General features: G+C 40.4%; 1 protein-coding gene across 1 annotated transcript; it reads left to right on the top strand.

Moving 5' to 3' along the window:
• The first annotated feature begins 2,804 nt into the window (after positions 1-2,804).
• LOC123503193 (ribosome biogenesis protein BRX1-like) lies at positions 2,805-11,052 on the top strand. Its single transcript, XM_045252739.1, has 4 exons — positions 2,805-2,895; positions 7,722-7,926; positions 9,404-9,522; positions 10,799-11,052. Exons 2-4 carry the CDS (start codon positions 7,813-7,815, stop codon positions 10,830-10,832), a joined length of 267 nt encoding a protein of 88 aa, XP_045108674.1. The 5' UTR covers positions 2,805-2,895; positions 7,722-7,812; the 3' UTR covers positions 10,833-11,052.
• Positions 11,053-11,369: the final 317 nt, after the last annotated feature.

Genomic DNA, 11,369 nt, shown 5'->3' with positions numbered 1-11,369 from the left:
ATAGTAATAGTTCTAATAACATATACATAATAATAATACTATTTATAATAAAATAATAATAATAAAACAATAGTAATAAAATGTGACACTAGACAGCAAAACAAGGATATCAGTATTGAGAATTTGTGATGGATTTCATATAGCAAAATTATGAATTGTTGTCAGTACATAGATAAGAACATTTGTTTCAGTTTATTTTTGAAAGTTGATACACTGTTACATTCTTTAACACATTGTTAGTGTATTCAAATTGTACCTTTGTACATCAATGATTGTCTAAAAGTGGTTAAATTGTGTCGAGGAACATTTTGTGGTTGTTTCTAGAATAGCGATGCGATAGCGTTGCAGGCGTGTGGTTATTTTTAAGTGTTTGAACATGAGTGGCAATAAAGAGTTTGGACAAGTCAGAGAGTTGCAATTGATTTAAATAGTGGAGGTGTGTGTGCTGGAATTCACTGTTGGTTATTATTCTTATTATTTTCATGGAGAATATTCAAATTATAGAGATGACAAGGATAAGTGGTTGACCAAATAGGATTACAATAAGTCAGAAATGGGTATACATGGGCATAATACATGACTTTTAAGATTTCACTAGGAACCAGGTTTTGGCTCTTACAAGAAGTGCAATGGAACGGAAAGTTTAATGCATAAATTAGATATGTGGTACTTAAAAGTAAGATATTTGTCAACGTAATACCAAGAAACTTTATTTTGTACATTGTAATATGTCCTCATTTAATACAGTAAGTCTGGGTAATGGTTGGTATTTCATTATAGTGTTTGTAAACAACATGAAGTAAGTTTTGATGTATTAACAGTGAGACAATTTGCTAGGCACCATTCAGAAAATTTTACAAGTTCTAAGTTAGCTTTATGAATGAGATCAGTGGGATTGTCACCTTGCATGTATAAAGTAGAGTCATCAGCAAATTGTATAGTGTTAAGGGTAGTAGAAAACTGCTCATGTCATTAATATATAGTAGGAATAGTATAGGCCCCAGAATACTTCCTTGCGGTACGCCCAGGTGTATGGATTTGATGCTGGAGGTGGCTTTGTTAAATGAAGTATAGTGAGATCTGTTTGACAAATACGACTCGAACCATTTGTGAACACATCCTCTAATGCCATAGTGGTGTAATTTATCTAGAAGGATGTTGTGCTGGACTGTGTCAAATGCTTTGCTAAAGTCAATGAAAATAGAGATGATAGATTTATGGTCATCTAGGGCAGAGTATAGGTCAGAGGTAAATTTATTAATGGCATCAAAGGTGTTTAGCCCCGGACGAAAACCAAACTGGCTATTACTAATGATTTTGTTTTTATTAAGGTAGTCTAAGAGTGTTTCTTTCATTAGTTGTTCAAATTTTTAGAAAACAGAAAGAATGGATATTGGGCGGTAGTTAGAAATATTTGTTTTGCTTCCAGATTTGTGTATAGGGATTATTTTTGCTACTTTAAAGTGTCTTGGAAAAACTCCCTTATTAATTGAAGCATTAAATAATTTAGAAAGTGGTTCACAGAGTAATTCTTTATTTTCCTTGATGATTTTGACAGGTATCTCATCTACATTACATTTTTTATTTTTGAGGGTTGATATAGCTTTCATTATGTCATTAACTGTAACAAGAGGGATACACATGGAGTGTGGAAAGTTGCCTTGTAGGTAAGTTAGGTGTGAATCTTGGGCTCTAGGCAGTTTGTTACTAAGCTCTGGAGCAATCTGAGAAAAGTAGGTGTTGAAGGCATTTGCTATGTCCTGTGGGTTGGTGTATTGTGTATCGTTGTGGCATACTGTTGTCAGGGATGTATTTTGTTTCCTTAGTGTTTTCTATGTCTTTAATTATTTCCCAAACCTTTTGGTATTGTTTCTGAAATTGGTGAACTGTTGTTGGTAATAATTTGATTTAACTCCTTTTATTAAAGCATTTAAATAGTTTCTATATTCTTTATAGTATTCAGGGAATGTTACCTAGCTTGTATTGTTTGTATAGGTAGAATTTGTGTTTAGTACAGTTAATAATACTCTGAGTAATCCAGGGCTTCTGCAGTCTTTTGGAGGTTATTGTTTTTGTTAATTTGGGAAAACTAGAGTAATACAGGTTGTATAGTTTGTCAAGGAAAAGGTTACAGTTGGAATCTATATCATTTGCAGTGAGATACATGTTCCAGTCTGTTTGTGAAAGTTTCTCTGTGAATTTTATTCTATTGGCAGCATTGTGTAATCTGAAAGTTATCTTGATTATGTCACTAGGAGATTGAGTCAGAATTGGTATGTTGATAAAAATAGGAAGGTGATCACTGAGGGGAAAGTGAAGTATGCCAGATGAAGAAGATACATGAAAATTTCTCTCTCTCTCTCTGCTGTTATAGACTTTTAAACACATACCATATGTGTTTTAAACACATAGACCTTTAAACACACACACACACACACACACACACACACATATATATATATATATATATATATATATATATATATATATATATATATATATATATATATATATTTATATATTTCACACACTTTTTGTTGTGATGTCCTTTTTTGGAAGCAATTGTCCTTTTTTTTTTTTCTTAAAGCCGGTTTGTCCTTTTTTTCATGTGTAGTGTCTGGCAACCCTGCCATAGTCAGCCCGGTGGCCAGCCAGTTTACCGTGAGCCGCGCTGCTCTTGGCAGGACAAGGCGCTGGCCGTGAGGGACAGTGATTGGTGGAGATGAAGATACCGATAATAGTGATATGTATAGTAGCGAAGAGAATATTGTGTGTGTAGCATCTCAGTAATCAGAGGTTAACTATTTAAACATGGTTGAGGACACAAAGTGGACAGTGGAGTGTGGGTGCTTGCTAGTGACACGGACAGCCGCCGCCGAGCAGTCTTTGGCTAACGTAAGTAATATATTGGTGTAACTCATCATTTCACGGTGGTGCCATGTCATAACCTAACGTTGGTAATCTCCAGGACAACATATCAGTGAACTAACACCTGCACATACTTATAAAACCAAATAATTCAAATCTTGAAAACGTAAACAAACCGATCCCCTGACCCGCCGCCTCTCTCACGGCCATTATCTGCCTCATCTCTCACTCATTACAGGCCAGACAGGTCACAAAGTGGACCCATAGGCCTAATCTTTCATGTCAGTTGTTGAGATATATCCGCAATTACCTGATTTGTGTGCTATGGAGGCTCAGTGAGAAGAAGCGGGCCTACCCATGACGTCACGAGCCCCAGGCTGTGACGTCATCACCAGCTCCCGCCCAAAATGCCGGTCCCAGATGCTCGACTTCCACTATTATTTATATTTGTCTCAGTTCATTTATTTCGAGTCACAAGTGCCTTTTAAGGGTTTCTAATGATAGTTCGCAGTGTTTTACGTGTCTTCCATGCTTGAGTTGAGTGAAGTACGGTGATGTAGAGGTGTTTATGACTTGAATGGGAGGGCCAAAATACGCTAAAATTTTACCTCCGCTATCTGTGATTTTTTATTTGAGGTTGTAGCGAAGTGTTTGTGTTTTCAAAAGATGGTTTATCATGAGAAAAGTGTGCAAGGCTCCTGAGAAGTTAAAGATGTGGACTTTAAGAATGATATGTAGTCCTGTTAATATTGTAAACAACGTCATTTTTAAATATTATTTTTTCTAATAGGGCGAGTTGCCAGGTTTTGATATATCGAAATGATAGTCATAATTTTTGAAAAACGTTATCGATTCAGTTGAATGAAATTGGTGGGCTTTGAAATTGTGTTTAAGCAAGTCGAAGTTCTAATACTTTATTTAGTATATTTTTGAGCTATTTTATTATTCCTTTTCTCGGCAATGTTTTTGTATTTTAGAAGTTAGTTTCGATTGATAACGAGTCAGAATTTTATAACATTCGTGTCCAGCTGCCTTTTGGGAATCCTCATTTTCAAAATGATTTGCGTAACGAATATATGTGACGTCATCAAGGAGGCCGACCCCCACCCCGGCTGAACCCAGGCCGATACCTGGCTCCAGGCCAGAGGGTGTTGGGGGTGGGTTGGTGTGTATGGGTGGGTGTGTGTGTGTGTGTGTGTGTGTGTGTGTGTGTGTTGCCTTATCTTTCGTTATGAGGGAGCCCACCAGCTGGAACAACTGAGGGGAAGGTGGCTCTGTGTGTGTGTGTGTGTGTGTGTGTGTGTGTGTGTTGTGTGTGTGATCTGTGCAGTCTCTGACGAGACAGCCAGACGTTACCCTACAGAACGAGTTCAGAGTTCATAGAGCGATCTTCGGATAGGCCTGAGACCAGGTGTGTGTGTCAAGGTGTCCTGTGTTTGTACATACTGCTAGGTGAACAGGGGCTACACGTGAAAGGAGACACACCCAAATATCTCCACCCGGCCGGAGAATGTGTTTGGTGTGCTCAGTGTGTGTGTGTGTGTGTGTGTGTGTCATATTCTTTCATGGTACTTAGCGTGGGTGTGTGTGTGTGTGTGTAATTCACTATGGTCGCCTTCCCCATTACGGAGCAAGCTCAGAGCTCAGAGAGCGGTCTTCGGATAGGACTGAGACTGTGTGTGTGTGTGTGTGTGTGTGTGTGTGTTTTGCCTTATCTTTCGTTATGAGGGAGCCCACCAGCTAGAACCACTGACACCCAGCTCCTAGCTGGAGGGTGTTGGAAGGGAAGGTGGCTGTGTGTGTGTGTGTGTGTGTGTATGTGTCATTTTCTTTCATGGTACTTAGCGTGTGTGTGTAATTCACTATGGTCGTCCGGTAGTCACCCAGCCAATCTTTCCCATTACGGAGCAATCTCAGAGCTCATAGAGCGATCTTCGGATAGGACTGAAACTGTGTGTGTGTGTGTGTGTGTGTGTGTGTGTGTGTGTGTGTGTGTGTGTGTGTGTGTGTGTGTGTGTTGCCTTATCTTTCGTTATGGGGGAGCCCACCAGCTGGAACCACTGACACCCAGCTCCCAGCTGGAGGGTGTTGGAGGGGGAGGTGGCTGTGTGTGTGTGTGTGTGTGTGTGTGTGTGTGTGTGTGTGTGTGTGTGTGTGTGTGTGTGTGTGTCCTTTTCTTTCATGGTACTTAGCGTGTGTGTGTGTGTGATTCACTATGGTCGCCCGGTAGTCACCCAGCCAGCCTTCCCCATTACGGAACAAGCTCAGAGCACATAGACAGATCTTCGGATAGGACTCAGACTGTGTGTGTGTGTGTGTGTGTGTGTGTGTGTGTGTGTGTGTGTGTGTCGTTATTTCACCGTTCTGTATACGTTTCTTCTCTGGCGTCCCTCTTTATTATCCTAGTCTGTCAACACAAACTGCAAGTAATAGCGTATAGCGAAATGTGTCCTATTCTTAGCGCTTATTGAGCAAAGGGGAAGCTATGATATGTAGGAAACACATAGCCCGGAGCAAAGCAAGGTGCCTATATCGCCTCGCCTCGCCCCGCCGTGTTAACCCTTGCAGTAACATGACGTGTTTTCATATTTATTCTGGCTATTACTCAATGATTCTATACAGCTTCACAAACTTATGTGGGGATTAAAATAGTGAAAACTGGCCATTAATCTCTGACACCGTAGACCCTTCTTATTGTAAGCAAAATCATCTAATCACACACAAACTATCGTAAAAATGCCACTTAAGGGATTAGACTCGACTCACTGAGACGCCCATAACTGAGTGCATGGCGGTAATTCAGTGCTGGAGATCTTAATGACAACAGTGCCCACAGAGATAGATTGAGAGTTTATGGACGACAACAGTAACAACACAGCGCCTTGTTTTCACCCGACATGTTTCCACTTTCCATCGTCGTTCGTGGAGTGGCTGGCGAGAACAAATCAAGGTTCCTCGCAATTCTTTTACCTTGATTTTTGGGTTTGATTAGGCGATTTTATTGACATTAGGAAGGGTCTATGGAGGTCAGAAGATTAATGGCTGGAGTCTTCCTATTTTAATCCCCACATAAGTTTCTGAAGCTGTATAAAATCACCAACTAGCAGAATGCATAGGGAAACGCGTCCTGAAGGGGTTAAGGCAACGCACACCCTAAATAGCTTTGATACTAGTTAACCCCAATGAATAAGTGTATGCAAGTCACTGTGTGTGCTTGAGATCTTACTGCAAACAATGCCTACACATCAAATTATTTTCACCTGTTACATATTTCCACTTGTATCGCTGCACGTGAATCTCTCTCTCTCTCTCTCTCTCTCTCTCTCTCTCTCTCTCTCTCTCTCTCTCTCTCTCTCTCTCTCTCTCTCTCTCTCATAATCAACATTCCTCTTAGCTCTTCACAACAGACAGATTAGTAAGTCGGAATAATGAGTGGAGAGATTTGGTAAAGCTTCCAGTTAGTAAGTACGTGTGTGTGTGTGTGTGTTTGTTTGTTTGTTTGTTTATTTGTTTGTGTGTGTGTGTGTGTGTGTGTGTGTGTGTGTGTGTGTGTGTGTGTGTGTGTTGGTTACCTGGGCAATGCTCCCCAGGTGAACCAAGCTACAGTGGTCGCCTCACTACCCACTCCACTAGTTTAGCTCTCCCGTCTCGTCTCTACCTCACTCATAGTTCACTGGGGTCTCCGTGTCTCCCTGGCTGGCTGGCTGACGTGTTGCGTTCTTGCCTTGCCTTTCCTCCCTCGCTCCAAGTGCCAAGTGAAGGTAATGTAATATCCCAAACTGTCTCAATCCCTTGTGTACCATGACGCGTTTCCATATCCATTGTGCCTAACTATTTGACGACTTTATACAGCTTCAGAAACTCATGTGGAGGATTAAAATAGTGAAAACTTTGGCCATTAAAATTCTGAACGCCATTAGACCTTTCCTAATCTCTCTCTCTCTCTCTCTCTCTCTCTCTCTCTCTCTCTCTCTCTCTCTCTCTCTCTCTCTCAAAATCTGTCCTTTTTTCAGCAAAATTTATTTATTTATTTATTTTTTCATTGTGAACCACGGATCCGGTCAAACCTTCAAACACGCAGTCAATAAATTTGTTTCTGTAACTTCCTATCTTTTTATTGTTTCATCATATTTGTTCTTGTGTTATATGAAAATAAATCGATCATATTATAAACTTATGATTTTTCTGTGGGATTGCAGACTGGTAACTATAATTAATAAGCAACCGGCAACTCCCTTAAAAAAGCGCTCCCACTCCCAGCCTCCCAGCCTAGCCTAAATGTTGCTAAATTTCATATAACCCTGCAGGTTCTCTCTCTCTCTCTCTCTCTCTCTCTCTCTCTCTCTCTCTCTGCTGTTATACATTTTTAAACACATACCTTAAACACACACACACACGCCCGGTAGCTCAGTGGTTAGAGCGCTGGCTTCACAAGCCAGAGGACCGGGGTTCGATTTCCCGTCCGGGTGGAGATATTTGGGTGTGTCTCCTTTGACGTGTAGCCCCTGTTCACCTAGCAGTGAGTAGGTATGGGATGTAAATCGAGGAGTTGTGACCTTGTTGTCCCGGTGTGTGGTGTGTGCCTGGTTTCAGGCCTATCCGAAGATCGGAAACAATGAGCTCTGAGCTCGTTCCGTATGGTAACGTCTGGCTTTCTCGTCAGAGACTGCAGCAGATCAAACAGTGAATTACACACACACACACACACACATATATATATATATATATATATATATATATATATATATATATATATATATATATATGTAATACACACACTTTTTGGTGTGCTGTCCTTTTTTGGAGGTAAATGTCCATTTTTTAAAGCAAGTCTGTCCTTTTTTCATGTGTAGTGTCTGACAACCCTGCCGTAGTCAGCCCGGCCAATTTACCGTGACTCAGCGGCGCGGGACGGTGGTTGCCGCCATAATTTAACACACAAGCATGGGCAAGAGGAAGAGGGAACGGGCAGAGGCGATGCAAGCCGCGGAGTTAAACCCACTGCCCCTCGTGGTCCCTCCGCTAGTCAGGGAATCAGACGAGCCCGTAAAGAAGAAGGTAAGGGCGAGTGAGTGGATGTTATATCATTGTCTGGCCATGGGCGGCGTGACGCATGGCAGACAGACACAAGTGCCGTGGAGCCTCACTCTACTGATGCGCGACCTCATCAATCCAATTAGTTAAATAGTAAGTAATAAAAATAAAATGAGGTGATGGGTAGGCTGGGAGAGGCTACGTATCAAGATTAGGTGGTATTATTGTACTTTAGCATGAAGAGCAAGTTGGCTTTCGTTACCCTTCTCATCTGTTAGTGAGCTGTTCATGTTATTGTAAAAATTTACCGATTAGGCATACTCAGATTTGGCACTATCCCTCCTGCAGTCCTCATTTCCCAGCTCTCACTCAGCTGACAGAATGTGGCAATGAGAATATGATAACCAAAACTAACCTAGCTATCCAAACCTGGTTGAGGCAACACGCACCACTGATAGTCCTCCTCATAAACCATCTGGCCAATTATGTGGTTAGATTATGCGGTAGATTTATAGTTTAATACAATATCCCCTATCTCTAAGCTAATGTAACCTAACCTAACCCACAAACCCCAGCTATGAACAAATGCAAGTCTGTTCTGCTCATTTCCGAGTGCGATAGAGCTCCGGAGCCCGCCGCAGCTCGCTGGACTTAGAAAAAACTCGAGACAACATACTCCCGAACTTATTGTAGCATTACTATTCATTTGTGGCAGCTAGTGTACTTATTGGAATTGTTATAAATAGTAAGAACATCAACTTAATGGTGGCCAAACCATCTAGAATTATTATACGAAACTAGTAGATTATGGTAGCTAGGTTAGGTTAGGTTAGTTGGATATCGTATTTTCATTCCCACATCCCGTCAGCTTAGTGGAAGAGCAGCAAAATGGGAGCCAGGAAATGAGTTTGTCACCTGGCTGGTTATTCTGATTTTGTTAGGCAATAAATGAGGTAACTTATTAATATAAGTAAGTCAATAAATGTCTTTGCAGAGGCAATGGATGAACAGTGTGTTTTGGTATTCTTGTTTTACTACTGGTTCTCAAGATTGTCACACCATTAATCTCTTCAGTAGCAGGACACATTTTCATATTCACCTGCTTACTATTTGGCAATTTTTTTACACCTTCAGAAACATATTTTGGGATGAAAATAGTAAAGACTTCTAACCATTAATTTTTTTTACCTTCATGGACTCTTCCTAATGTAAGTAAATTCATCTAATCATACCCAAAGGTCAAGGTAAAAGTGCATCCAAGTTCTAAAGGAGTAAATCTCTTCAGTAGAATGACATGTTTTCATATTTACCTGCTTACTATTTGGCAATTTTACACAGCTTCAGATCCATATGTTGGAATTAGAATAGTAAACACTGGCCAATAATCTTTTGATCTCCATAGACCTTTCCTTATGTGTTCCTTATGTGTTAGTGATATCTCTAGTTTGTCATATTTTTTTCTCATAGTGGCTCTTTTTATTCAATCTGTATTGCCTTTCAGATTGCAGACATGAAGAACTGTAACAAGTGCATTTACTTTAAGAACTGCAAGGACTTGTACATATGGGTTGCCAATGTGAAGGGTGGCCCGTCTATCAAATTCCACATACGTACTCAATGGTAAGATCTAATTGTATATGGCAGAAATGTACCTTTTAACATTTTTCTCTTTAACCTCTTCATTATGAAGACACATTTCTTCCTTGATTTTTGGGTATGATTAGACAATTTTATTTGACAGTAAGGAAGAGGTCAAAAGATCAATGGCCAGTCTTTACTATTCTAATCCCCACAAGTTTCTGAAGCTGTATAAAATTACCAAATAGTAACCACATGTGGTATTGAAGGGATTAAGGAAGGCTGGCTGAGGTCTGATAACTTATTTGCCCACTTAATACTGCAGCTTCAGTTTTTTTTGCTTGAAATGAATAGGACTTTATCAGTTTTTATCTGAGGTTCATAAATGGAGATTAACTGCTTTTGAATACATAGCTACTTTAAATCTATGGTATAAATAAAACTTCTGGATGTTTCAAAGTCTAACCTAAATCTTTCCTCCAATGGATGCTTATAAAGATTTCAAATATTTATTTTATTGTCAAGATCAAATTGTTACTTGTTGCAGTAAAAATATGAAAATAACAAATTAACTCTCTTGGACATTCAAGGGGACTGGCAACTAAGTGGCCTCTCTCTCTCTCTCTCTGTCTGTCTGTCTGTCTGTCTGTCTGTCTGTCTGTCTGTCTGTCTGTCTGTCTGTCTGTCTCTCTCTCTCTCTCTCTCTCTCTCTCTCTCTCTCTCTCTCTCTCTCTCTCTCTCTCTCTCTCTCTCTCTCTCTGTCTGTCTGTCTGTCTGTCTGTCTGTCTGTCTGTCTCTCTCTCTCTCTCTCTCTCTCTCTCTCTCTCTCTCTCTCTCTCTCTCTCTCTCTCTCTCTCTCTCTCTCTCTCTCTCTCTCTTGTTTTATGTTGCCCTTGGTCAGTTTTCCCTTCTTACATAAAAAAAAAAAAAAATAGGAGTATTGAATTTATTTTCCCAGCACACACAGTGAAGGAACTGAAGACTAGAATGTTTCAAAAGCCTAACCTTGTAAACCTATTCTTGTGCATGATTATCAAGATTTCAGACATTGATTTTTGTGCCGAGAATTGTTACACATCTCAGAAAAAATGTATTTGAATGACAAACTGTATAAAAGTATTGAATTTTTTTTCCAACACATAGCAGAGGAACTAAAGGCAAGGAAGAGTGTTTCAAAAGTCTAGCCTTGTAAACCTTTCCTCTTGTGGATGTTATCAAGATTTCAGACATTGAATTTTGTGCTGAGAATGATTACATGTCTCAGAAATAATGTATTAAACTGACAAACTGAATAAGAGTATTGAATTTGTTTTCCCAGTGCACACAATGAAGGAACCAAAGATGACTGGTAACTGCTTGAAGGCTTCCCGGCCACTGCTCAGCTTCGACCCAGCCTTTGACAGTCACCTGCACTGGGCCCTCTTGAAGAACCCCTGGTGCAGACATTCAGCACACCCAACCTGCTGCCCAAGAGTCAGCTATTCCACAACCATGTATTCTGCTTCTCCATCCTGGACAACAAGATCTGGTTTAGGAACTACGAGGTACTGGATACTGACGGCAAGTTTTCTGAGACTGGTGAGTGTGTGCGTGCGTCCTATTCAGAAATGCTTCCCTCTCTCGTTACCACCATTTTCAAAGACCACAGAAACCATTAGCTGAGTTCTAAAGAGTATTTTTACTGGTGATAATACAGAAAACTTGTTAACATGTCAATAGAATTACTGAAACATTTTTAAAAGCCCATGTGGAGGCTGCTGTGGTGCAGTGGAACCATGCGTGCTTTGGGGTCTGTGGGGTCTCCAAGCGGGGAGCAGGTCCATCTGCCCCAGTGAAGATGCGCCCCAAGTCCATTTGCTCCATAAGTTGGGGCACATCTACTCGTGGGG

The sequence above is a fragment of the Portunus trituberculatus genome, chromosome 13, assembly GCF_017591435.1.
Source record: "Portunus trituberculatus isolate SZX2019 chromosome 13, ASM1759143v1, whole genome shotgun sequence".
Taxonomy (NCBI): Eukaryota; Metazoa; Arthropoda; class Malacostraca; order Decapoda; family Portunidae; genus Portunus; species Portunus trituberculatus.
This window is presented reverse-complemented; position numbering and strand designations above follow the sequence as displayed.